Source organism: Python bivittatus, unplaced genomic scaffold (assembly GCF_059951505.1).
Source record: "Python bivittatus isolate LINGU-HERP-01145 unplaced genomic scaffold, Pbiv_v1 ctg000700_np1212, whole genome shotgun sequence".
NCBI lineage: Eukaryota > Metazoa > Chordata > Lepidosauria > Squamata > Pythonidae > Python > Python bivittatus.
In genome coordinates, this window is record NW_028277098.1 from 82248627 (window position 1) to 82266010 (window position 17384).

Here is a 17384-nt window from a genome sequence, read left to right on the forward strand (position 1 = left end):
GATGCTTTTTCAGCTTCCCAGTACAATTTACAGACTGGGTATTTCCTGGCAGTCTCCCATCCAAGTCTAACTCTGCTTAGCTTTTCACCATCAGCCAAGGTAACAGTGTCTTTCAGATTGGTGGGCATGGGATAAAAACTGTTATATTTTCTTATCTGTCCTTCAACGGATTCACTTATCTTGCATGGAATTCTGAGTTTACCCAGATGAAATTTTTGCTTGGCTATCAGGCAGAAAGATGCGTGGAAGGCTGATTAAAATCATGACCTTATGAAGACCTTGTCAATTATTTATTGAAATCTTTTGACAATTTTTGTTTGGATTTTTTCCTTACCCAGCATACATACAATGCTTGTTTCCCAATTTAGATTATCATCTTAATCTAAATCCTGTGGGTATCACCAGTTCAATAACATAGTTTCTCTGTTTTAGAGCACTCTCTGTCCAGGCTGCCCATGCTCTAAGTCACAATCTGTTATGAATATTTCTAGAAGCTACATTCCCCAGTGACAGCTGCATCAATCTGCTTCAAATTGTTTTTTCCTCTAAAATGGCAATTTGCCAAAATTAAATAGGTATGCAGAATACCCTCAGGCACAAATGCTATACATTTAATTATTTTATGTGTCTCTGCTCTCTTATGTCCACCAACACAGTGTTGATGAACTGTCCTCAAAAAATTCTGCCTCCAGTTAAGTCTCACAGCAGTTAAAAGGTATACATACAGTACTTGTACAGGGCAATGAAAGTAAATGGGCTAATGAGATAGAGTGGTTCTACTTTACCAAAACCTAGGAGATAAAAATTCAAGAGCAGTTCTGGCTTATTTAGAGTTGTCTTTCCAGATAATGTAAACATCTTCAAAAGAGTAAGCTTTTGCCCTGGGCATTTTTATTTACAGTCCTGAGATCAGCAATGAACGGAGCTATCCAACAACCATGAAAAACAATCCATAAGAAGAAAATAAATTAAGTCTTATTTAGAGCATAAGTTACCCTGCTTAAACCATCTACCTTCTCACAAGTTAACCCTTCAATTCCTGGCTGTAGATTTCCTAAAGCTTTGAGAAGTACATGCACCAGCTGTCCTCAGAGAGGTGGTACACCTCTCATTTTACGAATTATGTTTGCCAGTCGCTTGGCTAGGCCTCCCCTCTTGGGTTCTTCCACATGGAATGTTCTGGTCAGAAGATTATAGAAGGAGCCGTAACACACGGCTACCACAGTGCAGGTCAGGCAGATCACATTATATGGCATGCTAAAATCTGGTGTTGGCAGATTCACCAGGAGAGGTTCTGTGTAGAGACGTACAAAGTAGCTGGAGCCATCAAAGGAAGGAAACCTGGGAAATAAAAAAAAAAAATCAGTGGAGGCTTAAAATCAGAGGTGAAGATAAAGGTACTTTTGAGTCAAGCACAACTTCTGGTGATCAATGCAATTTTCTTTGCAGATTATGGAACTGATTAACCACTGCCTTCCTCCAAGATGCATTTCAGTTAAGCTATCCTGGAATCCAGCAGTGCTGGAATTCACAGGTGGTCCTCCAGCCATATCCTAACCAGGTATGATCCCACAGCTTCTGAGATCTGCTAAAGTGACGTAGACTGTGCCACTGGCTGAGGCAGATCAAGGATATATAACTTTTTTCAGACAAAAGACCTTACTTAGTTTTTTAGTGGTGTGCAGTGTTGTAGCATGCATAAAGTACCTTAAATATTTAGGATGAGCCTTCATTCAGGAACTGGACCTTTACCTCATGTGGCATTAGCATTCAAATGGATTACAGATATGAATACAATATATCCTGGGCATAACATTCCCATTCATATGAAGACAATGGATCATGTAAGAATGATCTTGCTTCAGCAGCAAAGAAATACTCAAGTGACAGAGCACATGCATTGTCACATGCAGAAGGCTTCCAAATTCAAATGCTGGTGTTCCCAGTTAGAGAAATACCAGGCAATGAAGAAAAAAAATCAGTATTTGAGAAACTGCAAACTGTTGCTGTCAGTTGAAACAGAACAGCCTTCCCCAATCTGGAACCCTCCATACGTGTTGCGATTTAGCTCCCATAATACAACAGCCAGCATGGTTCAAAGGCCATGGTAGCAGCATTATGACAGCAAATGTTCAACACATTTGAATACCAGCTATGGCAAGACTGGAATTGTAGAGAGTAAGAAAGATGACTTTGACAGAAAAATGCAGGAATGTAAGCAAAAAGGGCTGAAATATTTTTTAAGTCCAGAGCAATGAGGTAACATTTGGAAGCAGCTCAAGGCAGATGCCTCCCTGCTTCAGTGGAGCATAAGGAGGGAGAGGAGGTAAAACACAATCAGACTTGCAAGATTTTATTATTATAGTAAAGCTCAGTAAAAGTAGTTTTAACTTTCCTGGGGAGTTGATTTCCTGCTCTGGTCTACCTAATGGGGCTGACAGGAATAGACAATAAACATCTGGGGGAGAATGGAACATGTAATGACTAAATGCCAAATAATGCAAAGTGGTGTAAGCAGCTTCCCATGTTCAACAGCACTACACAGTGTCAACTCCACACAATTCCCACTTACACCCTCCTTCATTTGCCAAGATTTAGAGCACTCACAGTGAAGCAAAGAGTGGTTTTATTTCTTCATCTTCCTCTTTTATAGCAATGGTGCTTGGCACTAGGGCGCTTAAGACAGACGGGCTAAAAACCAGAGAAAGAGAGAAAAGTAAGATTGAGCCCCTCCCGGAAAACAAGCAGTCAAGGATTCAAAGGGATGCAGCACAACCAAAACTGACAAACCCCAACAACTATCTGGCTGCGGGCTGTCCACACTTACCTCACATAAAAGCCATGGTTGGGGTCAGGTGTGTATTCTGTCCACTTGAGCAAGGCTCTCTCAAACTGGATGTTGATCTTTGTGACCGAGTTTGCTGGCAACTGAATCAACATTTCCAAGAGATGGGGACGCTTTCGGTCCTGCGCTGGCTGATAATGGATATAACCTAACACCAAGGAGATACAATCAGAACTTCAGATAAATAAATAAAATCCTTCCTTGAGGTTCGTATAAATATATTGAGGAATGTTCTTACTCAGGCTCAGTCAATCTCCATAGCACCTCTGCAGAGCAGATCACACTGCTCCACTTTCACTCTCTGGAATGCACACACTTGGAGATTTTGATTAAACATCAAAATTCAGTTGGGAAAAAAAAAAATCAAGACTGCAGTCCTGTGCCTACTGGCTAAGAAGCCAACAAAATACAGTGGAACTTATTTCCAAACCGATAAGCAGTTAATTTTTAATTCTTAAAAAATGATGCATTAATTGTCCTAAAAAATGTATAAAAATGCCGATGAAATCCATATAGGTCAAACCCAAAGCAATCACGTAATATAGCAATTAGCAGTAGGTGCCAAGATGGGTATTCTCTGTTGTGCCACTAGCCATGTATTACTTCATCCCTGCATTATTTTTAGATTTTTAAAAATTCCATTAATCATGGTATCCCTCTGGGCCATCAGCAGTCATGGGAGTTGTGGGCACAGCATTACAATAGTTTTCAATCCCACCTCAATCAGTGGTTCCAGTCAGTAGTCATGGGGTGGCAGTTCTCAAGCCCTTATGAACTCCAATGTGGGCTGCCTCAGAGCTTGATGCTCTCCTCCATGTTGTTTACATCTACATGAAACTGCTGGGGGCAGATCATTCAGCAATCTGGAGTGAGGTATCACCAAACTGCTAATGACACTCAGTTACACATTGCTACTCTACACTGAATTAGAGTGTAGATGCTGTCAAAATCCTGAATCAGTGCCTGAAAGCTGTGATCTAGATCAAATGAAACTAGCTTGGATTAAATCTAACAAGATGGAATTGCTTGTCATCAAAAGACATCAGTGCAATCTAGGCACATTGGCCCTGCTAATGATGAGTGGGGTTGTGCTTCCAGGAGGAGCTGGTTTATGACCTAGGAGCTCTTGCTTAAACAGTGCAAGCTGCAGCCAGGGAAGCCTTTGCCCAGTTTCAGCTCATGCCTCACTTTTAACCTTATCAGGGCAAATTACCTTGGCAAGAGAAAGTCATGCCTGGATCATCCCTCAGTTGGACTACTGCAACACACTTTACATCAGGCTGCTTTTGGAGACAGTCCAGAAGCTGTATCTGGTACAAAATGTGCTGGCCAGACTCCTAATAGGATAACCCCGTCAGGTTGGAACACCAATACTGAAGTCACTGCAATGGCTGCCAGTAAGTTTCTGGGCACCATTGAAAGAGCTGGCTCTTACCTTTAAAGGCCTTTATAGCACAGCACCAGAATATATCAGGTAATATCTTGCCAAACTGACTCTGTCCATCTAGTCTAGTCACCAAAAAAGGGCCCACTGCAGGTTCTCCCTCCCTGAGTATTACATGGGATATAGGCTAGGTGGCAGGCATCCTTGGTGACACCTCCGTTTAACGGAATAATCCCTTCTAGAAGTACAGATGGCCCTACTCTATTGGCGTTTTATAAACTGCTCCACTAAAGCAGTCCTGTTTCATTGGGTATTTGAGCATTAGGGCAGTTTAAACTATCAGACATCTATACAGTTTTTTAATTATATACTGAGGATTTTAATAACTGTACATTGTATTTTTTTTCTTTTTCTATGTATAACTTTGTTGTATGTTGATTGAGGCAGGCTATAAATACTGTAAATAAATATTCTGCCTTCAATCTTGCCATCTGGGCATCCTGCCTGTTCAGCAGTTTTGATATAATTGGAATGAATGAGTATATTTTCCCACCCTCATTCCTTGTCTGTTCTGGGCTTATAAATCAAAAACTTATGGCTAGATGCAAATAAATATGTCACGGAATAGTTACATGTACAGATTGCTAAATTAGGGTTTATAAAGTAAAAACCAAATATTGGCCCTGCATACTACGCTCTCTACTCCACTGACAGCTTTTGTTTATATGAATCAGAGGCCCTGTGCCAGAGACTCTCTTTGAAACAATATAGAATTGTGATTTAAACAAGCCAGGAGGCCCAATCATCAGGATCAGCTGTATAAAGCAAGATTTCCAACACTCTGAAAATCATAACAAGCAGCCCTAAAGGTGGAAGATAATCTTGGGCAATCCTCTAGATCAGTGTTTTTCAACCTTGGCAACTTGAAGATGTATGGACTTCTACTCCCAGAATCACCCAGCCAACCATGCTGGCTGGGGAATTCTGAGAGTTGAAGTCCATACATCTTCAAGTTGTCAAGACTGAGGAACACTGCTCTAGATCAAAGTACCAATGGGCACAAATCAGTTGTGGAGCAAAGCAAGCGTCAATCACAATTCTGCATTTCCACCGTTCTCTTCCAAGAGGCAAGGGATTTCTCCTTCTAAGAAAAGGATTAGAAGACGCATATGTTAGAGAGAGTTTCTATCTTACTTGGTTTATTTTCCTTTCCTTTAGTGATAATGGTCAAGGTATGAATGTAGAGCCGTAAGTACCAGGGCACAGTCTCTAGCAGAAGCACAGGGAAAGCTCGATATGGATGTGTGTTATACACAAGAGTGCTGATTTCTCCTGTTTGGAGACCATAACCACTCACATAGCGCTGAGCATGGAGCACCGGTACAGCCAGGCCCACTGAAGAAAATAAATTAGACATGAGTTAGAAACTCAGCTTCATCATCTGTATTAAGTGAAATACGCTTAAAGCAATAGATTTTGTGATCAAAGCAATTTTCTGCCACCCAATGCCCTCCATATACGTGGAAATACAACATGCATCATCTTTATTAGCTTGGAATGAAGGGCACTGTAGCTCCAATACATCTGGGAGTGTGGGGAAGGCTAGGAAGAAGCCACTTTCATTCATCTTTCAATATTTGTTTATTTCTTTTTTCCATAAATGTGCTTAAACAAAAAGTGAAAAAATACAACAGAAAAAAGAAAAGAAAGTATAATATATCATTATAACAATTAACAATACTTATCTAATGTAAATAATATTCAAGTATGTATATATTAAGTTCCAATACATTTACATAACTCTAACTATCATTCTTATTCATGTCTCAATATTAACATAGAGGTTGATGTCCTAAAACCTCAAAGGGAAAGTTCTATTTCCTTACTTACACAGGATTCCCCCATTGTTTGCATTTTCAGAGGAAGGGCTATTGTTTCCTACTTTTTATAATATGTGACCAAATCACTGCTTCATGATTTGGACATTTCTGTTAGGGAGGACAGTACACATTTCTCTGAATTTCTAGAGTTTTCATGCTGCCTCTTTAAAGAAATTTCTCCTGGATGGTTCGGAATACCACCAGATTTTCTACTGGTATCCCAGCTCAAAGTAAAAAATAATCTGATAATAATTTTCACCTATGGGGAAAATTCAGCTCTAAATTATTAGGCCATGGGGGTATGAGAAGACTAGTTAAGTATTAGTCCTAGTTAATAGACTCAACTGGCATAGCACAATGGTATCCTTTGTACTGATACAGTTAGTAAAATAGCATGGGGAAGCCAGGAAATCACTGATCACTCACAGTTATCCTGAGGCCGCTTCCATTTCAACAGCACATTGAGGTTGCGAGATGTATTGAAGAGTGCTGGATTCAGAAGGTCATAGACTGCATAGGTTCTCCTGTCTCCCTGGACTGATGCTTCATAGACAGATAAAGGAGCTGGGGAAACATCCAGTAACTCTTGCTCCTGAGAATACAAGCAATTTCATTTGCCTTCAGAAATACAGTCCCAACATATACCATCCTCATCATACCATAGCTATCTAGAACACCCTCAACGCCTATTTCCGTGTGTGTGTTCCACAGCAACTTCTTATGTTTATGAGGGGAACTAGGCAAAAGTTGTTCAGGCAGTTTCTCTGTGTATTCACAATCACAACTGCCCAAGATCCCCAATTCAATGGAAACTCTACCAGTAAAACACTCTTCCAAGCAGCACACGAAGCATGAAGGTTGGAAAGCATACACATCAAGACACAGTACTCTTTCCACGCACTGAATGCGTGCACATCAAGGCAATCTCTTGAATGTTTCTCCATTCTCATATATCCATAAGAATTATAATTTTTTCAAGAGAGCATGTAACAACCATTTCAAAAGTCAGTTAAAACATCAGAACACCTAAGAGAACCAGTAATTTTCCTTACACATAAAACTACAGAAGCATGGCCACCTAGTAAAAAACTGACCAATAGAGTCACTAAAGCAGCAAAACCAAGTAAAATACCTACAGTCCTATACACTACCAAAACTACAAAAAGAAATCTAAGAAACTAAAAATAGCATTACATTAAAAATTTTACATACCACCACCCTCACAACCAGATTTTATTACTGAAGATACCAAGCACTTCAACTGCAAAAAGCTAAATTCCTGATGCACACTGGATACCCATTCAGTCCAGTTACATCTGGAGCTTCCATCAGGGCTTTTTACCCACCTAGAGCTCAGTTTGAAGCCCATTTCAGGAGATGGTTACAGTATAGAAATACAGATATTGCTGGTGATCTGTGCTGGGGAGGGCAACCTGCTGTGCTCCCCCCCCCCGGTTATTATTTTATTGCAGATACACTGATCACATTGCCAAAATTTGGTTGGGTGTATTTTTGAATTATGTTAAGTACTCCCCCACAACCCCTAGGCTTAAAACACGTATTTTACTTAAAAGGACCTCTCCAAAGCCTAGAAAGTCTCAAAAAATTAAGTCTCATTCCCTCCAGTGGCATCATCCTGATTCCCCCACCCATCCTGATTTTTTTTTAAGTCTAACTCAGGTCAAAAAAGGCTGCCCATTTCAGTTTATTAACACTCCATCTATATTCAAACATGGTTGACAAAGAAAAGTTACCTCGGTTTTGCTGGAAATATCAACGTAAACCTTGCTTTGAGATGCCAGAGGACAGGCTTCAGTAAGTGTACGAGAGAAAATCTTTAAGAACGACCAATCTGAAGAGAGATTGATACAAGGTCAGCTAAGAGATGAATCGTGATGAGCAGTAACAATAGAGACAGTAGCCTGAGTTACCTTTCTTCCCCTGGGCACTGGCAAAACTATCAAAGACAACAGTGAGGATCTGCCTGAGTTCCCAAGATAAGCTCAGACAAGATTTGTCCTGAAAGAAAAAGGCAAAAGGGAGAAAAAAACACCCACATTAAAAAAAAAAATTATAACATGTTAAAAATTATAGCAGTCTCAACATTTCTTCCCAAAATTTCTAGAGTAATCTACCCTGAGAATTGTAACCCTAACTCCAGCAAAACGAATTTTACAACGTGGGAAATCCTAAGGCACATAAACAAGGTCTCCCACCACAACATAAATACAGGGTCAACTTCCTTCTTTTGGTTCTTAAGAGCCCCAAAATAACTGCTTTGAACTTTTCAGCTAAACTTCCTCATTGTCAGTTGTAGTTTTGCAGAACCAGTCTTTTATTCAATCTGGATTTAAACATGGGCACATATCATTTGGTGGTATTTTTGCCTGCTAGAAAACACAATCACCGTCTTGGCAGCCAACACTTTACCCCTGATACCTGTGTTCTCCAACATCTAGTAAAACTCATAAACACACCAACAAACAAGTGAAAATAAGAAAACCCAACCCAATAGTTGAGGCAAAGCTTTGGATCCCTGAGTCAGTCAATGAAGTTGGTGGTGGAAGATTCAAGTCAGATAAAAGCAAATACTACTTAATCTAGCTCATAGTGAATCCTGTAATATAACCAGAGGATGCAGATATAGCAATGGCCATCAACTTGGAATTTAAAAGGGAATTTCCTTATAATTTTGTGGATGTTAGGCTTATCAATAGTTTCTGGTTATGAAGGTTACATTTTACCTCTAGTATCAGAGGCAACACTGCCTCTCAATACCAATTGCTGCGGATCACAAGCTGGATGCTGTTATTGTGCTTGTGGACTTTTCAAAGGTATCAGGTTGACTATGGTGGCAACAGAATGCTGAACTAGATAAACCTTTGGACTGATCTACCAATTTTTTTTTACATTTAATTTTTAAGAGGAGCACCTTCAGCTTAATTAAGGAACTGAGATTATAGATACAGCATTCTCAGTATTGGGTATTCTGTCTTCAACTCTTCTAGCTGATCGATGAACCGAGCACTCAAAAACCCACCCTGCAGATGGGACGGATGTGCACAGCCTGGGAGTGATAACTGCTGTGGAACAGTCGCTCAGCCTTCAGTAGAACAGCCAGGCCAGCCTGGAAAATAAAAAGAGGGCTTTTTTTTCCCTGCAGAATCCAAATCAAGCTTAGGAACTATGCAACTATGTACATATGATACTCTGACCCAATTCTAAGTTACACATACCCACCAAAGAAGAGGCAAAACCCCTAAAGCAATTATGCAGATATCCAACTAATATTTACAAGAGTGAAAGAAGTCCAGTGGCCGAAGGACATGCTGCTGCTTCAAGGCTCAACAAGTGCAGCTGACACATGTCTCACCTTTGAGCTGCAAGGTAACAGCTTCTTCCAGGGTGTGAGGTTTTCGGTGCATACAACTTCACGAGGCAAGATAGCATATCGCAGGAAACGATGATCTGTTACTGAATGAGGGAGCCAAAGATTAGAACCTTCCCCAGTCTGGATTTTGCTCGAGATTATGGGAATTAAAAGTCCAGCACATTCAAAAGGCACTAAACAGGGAATGCCTGGGTGAGAAGGTTTACAGACATGTGCATATCTCCTGTAAACTTACATGATTTGAAGGATACACTGAAGAAATGTGGGACTTAACTATCACTGAAATCTAGTCAACACTTAGCCTCCTCCTTTTTTACTATTTCTGTAAGTGACATTATCCTACATATAGTAACATATATGGGTTGCGATGTTGCTGATGGACTGGAACTCTAGCATTTCTTGAATGCTTCAGATCAGTCCTGGGGGACTGGGGGATGCAGGGAGGAAAAAAAAAAAGAGAGAGAGAAACTACTATTGAACAAGTGATAACTATTTGTAAAATGTTTGATGGAAAATGGAATAGCCTTGTTCAGCGGTGGCATCTCAACTGAGAGCTCTTCCTATGGATGCTGAATAGTACTTTCAGGGAGTTTTACAAAAGCTGTTAAACCTTTTTTTTCTATGTGGCTTTCTAGTTAGCTCCATTCTTGTTTTGCTGCATTTTTAAATTAAAGAATGTCAGGGTTCTATATTGTAAACTGCCACGATCATAGTATCTTTAACGATTTTTCCAACTATCCAAGTACACAGATTTTTTAAATAGCGCTATTTATTAAATTATTTTTATTACATTATTCTTACATTTTAATTGACTTTGGTTAACACCTATAGAATTTCTTTTATGAGACCCTTTACATCAATAAGTATATAAACTCACCATTCACCAGCCCCAGTGGTTTGAAAGATGCAGTTGGGATGATTGTGTTGGTGGAATCAATGAAGTTCAGAGAGGCACAGAATATTCCTGAGAGGATGTTACTAAGATCATTCCAAGCTTTGTCAACACTACAAAAGGAAAAACATATAGTAAGCATTTTAATATGTTTGTGAAGGAGTCATCTGAAACTTTAAGATGTATTTACTAAACCATTTTTAAGCAATTTATTCTTTTTAAAATTTTAAGCTGTGTCTGTGGATTTATACATCATTTTTATGCTATTCTGGTGGCAAAGAATCAGTGTCTAATACATCGGAAGCTTGGGTGCTGTTACATAGAAACAAAGCAAGCATAACATTCACAACAGTAATTCACCATTAAGAACTAACCACATTCACAATCTCTGCTTGGATTCACACTAAGCCAGAGGTCCCAGGGTTTTGTTTGGTGTTTTGGCTAGAATGTATCGCAGGTACTCTCAGCCTGTTGGTGCTTAGAGATTTCAACATACATGCTAAGGCTAGTCTTTCAGGATCAGCTCTGAAGTACATTGCCAGCTTGATTTCAATGGGCCTGTTACAAATGATATCTTCCTCCACACACTAAGGAGAACGTACCCTAGATTTCATTTTGCACTGAGGGGAATGGTCTGTGGGTGGAAGAGTCACAGGTGACTTCTTTTTCAGGGATGATCACTATTTGGTTAAAATGCCTCCACTGAGGAATGCAGGGCTGATTGTGAAGCCCACCCACGGCAGTTTCTGGATCCCACAGAATTTGCTTACAGGTCAGCCTGCTGTGGCACCAAAACTTTTGATTGAGAGGCTTTGATGGTAGACTGGAATGTCAAGCCATCGGCCATTTCACTCCTAAGTGACCTCTGCCTACTCATCAAGCTTGTAGGTCTGTTTGGTCTGCTGAGGAGCTGCAGGGAATTAAGGAGGCAGGGGGATGCCTGGAGTATAAGTAGTGGAAATCCAAAAGCAAGTATGACCAAATTTCAGTTTAGAGCACATTGCATTGTGTGTGCCTTATTTTTGAGGGCGGTGAAAGAGGTTTTTCCTCCTCTCTCATTGCATCTGCAGAAAAGAGAGCTGCACCATGCGGCCTCCTACAGGGTTGTCATGCCCTCAGCAGCTGACTGTAATAACTCTGAATTTTTTTTTCTCAAAGTCACCCATAGCCACAAGTACATTGGAGACACCATTAGTGAAGAAAGTAGAAAGAATATCAGCACATGATACTGCTGCTAAACTATCAACCATCATTTACAAACCTGAAAACCACCATGGTGGATTCATACAACAGTATAAACCAAAAACAAACAAATAAAACAGACTATGGCTTAATATGTGTCTGGTTCATGCCCATATATATCATGTGATGAATAACAGATTATCAGGTCAAGCCTTTCACAGCTCTCCAGATGTGTTAGATTATATTTCCTGCCATCTTCTGTATATATGATCAGGTTGACAAAAGCTAATCAGATGTATCTATAAACTGTGAGACAGAAGTACTATGGCCCTTCTGGAGGCTCCCACTGACTTAAGACACTTGGAAATCATCATTTCCCTGCCAGCCTTTAAATAAGTAACCAAATATTAGTAGCCAAGCAAAAAAGGAAAGCTGCGATAACTTCTATATGTTTGCTCTTAACTGTCACAGCCAAATGTAGAGTAAGTGGCTAAGGTTTTAGACTAAGATCCATGAAACCCAGGTTCAGGTTCAGATTCAGAAACTCACTAGATGAATTGGGGCTATCTTTTAGCCCAGCCTATTTCACAGGGTTTCTACTGAGGAAAAAACAGTTGGAAGAGTTCTACCTAGGATAAAAATAAATCAAATAAATACATAAATAACTGGGGACTATGAACCTACTTACTCTGAGACAGTGTCCTGGAACCAGACCCAGAGTTCTGCACCTGCAGGAGCTTGCAAGTAAGGCTGTCCCCAGCTCCGTGTTCGCCAGAAGCCCTGAGTGAGGGAGAGATGTAACTCGCGCACTGAATACTTGGAAATAAGCTGGCCCAGGGCCTTAGGGAACAGCCGGTAATGGGAAACTGGGAGAAAATGGAGATGGAACAGGAAAGCAAAGTGAGAATACCATCCCTTCTCTTCCACTCCTATCTGCCCCACCTTTTATCTACCCCTCTACAACTTATTCGCCAGTTAAGATAACAGCTGCTATCACTCAGACTATTAAACAGATTTACTGCTAGGCTCCTGTGATCTGGCATCCTCCGGATGGTTGCAACCACATGCCTCTGAAATCCTACCCCAGTGTTGTCCAAACTTGGCCACTTTAAGATGATTGGACTTCAACTCCCAGAATTCCCCAGCAAGCCAGAATTCTGGGAGTTGAAGTCCACTCATCTTAAAGTGGCCAAGTTTGAACAATACTGTCCTACCCCAAACCCAGAGGCTGGAAAGGCACCTAGTTGGAGAAGGCATTTTTAGGTAGAAGCTACCAATTACAGCAGGGAGTGAGGCTACTGTGGGAAACAGGACGCTGCCTGCTATTTCAAATGTTAAAGTAAGTGCTGCGATCAATAAAAACCATAGCCCCAATCGGTCTCTGGAGGGCGGCAAATTGGGGAAAACTGATCCAGGCTGCAGGCCACCTCTTCCGACATTTTAAATGCGAGTGGACTTTAAATAAATTCCCTCTGTTCATCGAGGATTTCGAGAGCTGCGGTCCAGAAAATCGGGAGGGCGTGAGGGCTTTTCTTAAGCCCCTACTGGAAACCGAGAGGCGACTGCCCCCTTTCCCTACAAGTAATGATTCCTGAGCGCAGGAAACTACACAGAGGGGTGCCCAGAATGCACGAACCTACACACGCATGCCTCCCCCTCCGGCGCCCTGCCCCCGTTAAGTCCACCGCCCAACGGCTGTGCCACCCCGGGCCCCCGCGCCAGGTCTCCTCTCACCGCCCCCGCGCTGCAGGTCCGAGTCCCAGCGGGTGCGGAACTGGAAGGTGGCGGCCACATCGCCGGAAGGGAGGGGGCTGAGCACCAACTCTTCTCGCAAGGCGTCCCGCGGGGGGTCGGCGGCGCTCCCCGCAGACCCCGAGGCCCAAAGCAGGAGGCCCAGCAGCGGGACGGCCGCCTCCATTCTCGCCGCGCCCGGGAGACGAAGCCCCGCCCCTCCCCGGCTCTCGCTGACCAGTGGCAAGCCGGCGAGCCTCGGCAACTCCGCCTTCCTTCTCCCTGAAGCCAATGGGAGCTCCTCCTGACATTCAGGGTAACGTAGAGACAAGAAAAAAAGAGCGATGTTTCTTCTTTTTTTCCTTAGATAGGAATATTCCGAGTGCACAGGGAGAAGGCAACTCTTAAGTATGTCTCTAAATCAGTGTTTCTTAACTTCTCACTTTTAAAAATTGTGGAGGACCACAAAAGAGCTTTAGTTTGTATGGGTTACTTTTATCGATATTTACCATATTGAAAATTAAAATTGACATATTCGTAGAATATTAATTTATTGACTCATCTGAAAATAACGCTATTAAACCCATTAGATATTAACATATTTTTCATGAAAAAACCCTATGTTGTTTAACAAACAAAACATAGTAAGAGTGACATGATTTTAAATTTTTACAAATATCTTCAATATCTTGCAAATAATTCTGATTTTGTGGACCCCTGAGCGGGACTTGGGGGATCCCCAGAGATCCTCAGACCACACTTTAAGAAACACTGCTCTAAATCATCAGTTCTCAAAATGTGTCCTGGGAACCCCTGGGGATCCCCGAGACCCTTTCATGGGGTCAGTGAAGTCAAATAAAAATATTTTAACATTTCTCAGTTTTAATTTCTAATACAGTAAATACTGATAGCTATAACCCACATCAGCCAAAGCTCTTTGGGGTGCTCAAACATTTTTAAGAATGTAAAAGGGTCCTGAGACCCAAATGTTTGAGAACTGCTGATCTAAATTACAGTCACAGCAGGCAGCAGTGCTTAGCCAGCCTTGGCTTATTTTACAAGTGAGTCATCTTCATCATCATTGTGAAACAGCTAAGCTGAGAGGAGCCTGCTTAGTACTTGGGATGGGAGATCACCAGGAAATCTTAGGCGTTTGCACTAGACTAAGAATTGGGAAAAACAGTTAAACCACTTTTATCCTGTGGCTGAACAAACTACAGTAATACCTCGGTTCATGAACGCTGCTGTTCACGAACAATTCGGTTCGCAAACAGCAGCGTTCGCAAAATCTTGCTTCTGTTTGCGAACTCTGCATCGGGTGACGAATACGACCCGCGGCCATCTTCCCTGCTCTGACACATGGTCGTGGCTTCCTCTAGGCGAGATCGCGGTCACAGACAGATACTTGCTGTGAAGCTTTTTGGTGTTGCCTCAAGCAAGGCTAGTGTTCTCTCTCTTCATACTGTACTGTACTGTACTGTACTTTGTTTCATATTTTTGTGGTTAAAAAAAAACATACATATGGTTCAGAACGGATTCACCTTATTTACATTGAACCTTATGGGAAAATTTGATTCGGTTGGCGACCAATTCGGATCATGACCACGTTCGTAGGGGTCAGAACGGATTAACCGTATTTACATTGAACCTTGTGGGGAAATTTGATTCGGCTCGCGACCAATTCGGCTCACGACCAGAATCGTGGAACGAATTAAGTTCGTGAACCGAGGTACCACTGTACATGGGCTTATCCGTGAAGCCAACATGAGTTGAGCTGAAATCCGGGGAGAGTTATATCATACTGTATAAGCAAAAGCATGGGTGTGTGTACACAGATATAAAATGCAAGAGTGAAAATGGCTTATATGTTCTACCTTGACTTTTTAAATACAGTGATAGATTTTAAATGTTTCTATTGTTAATTACAGACAAATGCAGCAATTCAGCATCACAAACTCCCATGGTTAGCACGGGGCGTATGAAAGTGAAGTGGCTCTCTTACTGCCACAGCTTGAGCTGAGAGAAGAGGATCAGGAAGACAATATCCATGCTGCTATCTAGTGCTGGCTCCGTTGAAGAAATACAGGCAAGAGAAGCTTTTTACGGCTCCCCGGCGTATTGCACAATTATTATTTGGGGGAGGGGGAGGCTGAAAACATTTATTCATGCTCTTTATTATTTATTCTCTGTGCCAATGGCATTACTGCTAATGGGAATTAACTCACAGGAAGTCAGGCTTGGTCAGGTTGCCTTGAGAGAACCAGGAGGCTGGAAAGGTACACCTGCCTAACCTTGCCAAACAGCTGGAGTGCAGGCACCCAGAATTGTGAAAAAGGGTTCTGGGGGCAGGGGTGTCCAAGAGAGTCAGTGTGCAACCCAGGGAGGTGAAGGTGTAATGGAAGGTCTTCCAGGCCCTGGGCAAGAAAAGAAGAAATGAAAGTCCGCCCACCCACTAATCCGGAAGAACCCAAAAGGTATCAGGCTGAGCAAAGTGCCGTAGGATCAGCTGGCTATTTCAACAGAGTATGCAAACTTAGTGAGTAGAACAGAGCAATTTCTCAGGCTGAAGAATAAAAAAACCTAGGAAGGAAACAAAAAGAACAGAACACATCCTCTCCAGGAGCCAACACTCAGATCAATAGGGATCAACACCAGACAAACTATCAAGCAGGAAACAATACAGCTAGGTCTCAGTTAGTGCAGTTAATGAATCCCACAGAACGGTAGTATTATTTAAATCTGCACTATTTGAAGTGATATTTCATGGGAAATATGGTAATTGGTTCCAACTTGGCAGAAATAGGCAATGAAAAATTTTAAATGTAAATTTTATATGCGTATTTATTTATTGTTATTTATTATATGTCACATTTATATAGCCGCCCATCTCACATAAAGCGACTCTATGAAATATTACAGTTAAGGATGAAAAGAATATACTCATGATTTAAATTTATGGTTAACAAAGTCCTTAAAACTACAAAGTTATTTGTAAATCTTCCTTTTCTCCATTTTGCACACCAGAAGATCAGTAGTGTGTAAAACCACAACTGCGCATGTGTTAGCCTTGCATTAACTGAATTTTGGGTTGCATTAAAATGCAACCTGGTATCAATTAACAATTCTCACTAAATTAAATATTGCATTATTTGAACTTGCCCTAATCACGACATACCACACTCTAATCAAGGAACCACCGAGGAGGAAACCACACCCCCATCAACACTGGCAGGGCAAGCTACTGTATATAAACAGGGAGCAAACCCCACACTCAGCAACACTGATGATATTACCTAGTCTGGTAATTAAACATCTGCAAGCAAAGAACCAAGCTCAGAGAGCACCAAGGACTCCACAGTTCAACCTGGAGCTACTAGTATATTAGCTATACAGTATATTAGCTAATATACTGTATTCTCTTCTGTTGAATTAAAAATAATTTTTGAAATAAATATTTCCAGCCAGCGTTCAACCTGATTTATCTGAGCATTTTTTCCAGCCTTAAACTGAAAGAGGAAGAACATTTGCATCCTAGTTCTACTAAGCATTCCACTGATTCTGGTGGGGCTTACAGACATTAGCTTGCGGCTCTATTGTTTGCAGAAGCTGAAGTTGTATAAAGGCCGCTGCTCTGTTGGTATTTCAGGTTTTAAGAACTTGATTAAATATATTTTTCCAGCAGGGGGCAATCATGATCTGCAGCACTTTCTCTAGAGGCCAGTCCTGCAAGGTAGTCATGCTCTCACCTTTTTAAACTTGAATAGGGCTTCCATATCTGCTGCCATCTAGTGGTAATTTGGATCTTTGCAGACCCTGCTCGAATCCCTGGGCTAGCACATTGTGCTACACCATAAGGTGGTTTGCTTAATGGTGGTTTAGCAAATTGTGTGAACCCAGCCATTGCAGTTTGCCAACATTGGTTTATGGTAGGAGGGTGATAGGTTTTGGGGCCTCAGAGCCACATTTCTTATAAAAAGGGTTTTGGCTTATAAGTGCTTCAGGAGGAATGATTAGTGAGCTCATCATGTCATTGAAGAGTCTGATTCATCCCTATCCAGAATGGAATTTTGAGGCTTAGG

At 41.4% G+C, this 17384-nt stretch overlaps 1 protein-coding gene across 2 annotated transcripts; it reads right to left on the reverse strand.

Annotated features, from left to right (window-relative positions):
- Positions 1–275: 275 nt before the first annotated feature.
- PIGT (phosphatidylinositol glycan anchor biosynthesis class T) lies at positions 276–13511 on the reverse strand. Of its 2 annotated transcripts, none has more exons than XM_088153651.1 (12): positions 13309–13511; positions 12263–12440; positions 10378–10505; positions 9483–9583; positions 9150–9236; positions 8041–8128; positions 7864–7961; positions 6536–6701; positions 5424–5624; positions 2828–2993; positions 2608–2691; positions 276–1341 (listed from the first exon to the last, which is right to left on the reverse strand). In XM_088153651.1, exons 1-12 carry the CDS (start codon positions 13490–13492, stop codon positions 1089–1091), a joined length of 1734 nt encoding a protein of 577 aa, XP_088009777.1. In that variant the 5' UTR covers positions 13493–13511; the 3' UTR covers positions 276–1088. The 2 variants fall into 2 exon arrangements, with proteins under 2 accessions (XP_088009777.1, XP_007438637.1); XM_007438575.4 differs by having other exon boundaries at positions 12263–12354; positions 13309–13509.
- Between the last annotated feature and the right edge of the window lie 3873 nt (positions 13512–17384).

Coding starts and splice junctions, on each gene's coding strand:
- PIGT (XM_088153651.1), bottom strand. CDS start 13,492: ATGGAGGCGGCCGTCCCGCTGCTGGGCCTCCTGCTTTGGGCCTCGGGG. Junction 7,962..8,040: donor CAGTGCCCAGGGGAAGAAAG/GTAACTCAGGCT, acceptor ATCTCTCTTCAG/ATTGGTCGTTCTTAAAGATT. Junction 2,994..5,423: donor AGGAAAGGAAAATAAACCAA/GTAAGATAGAAA, acceptor CCTTGGTGTTAG/GTTATATCCATTATCAGCCA.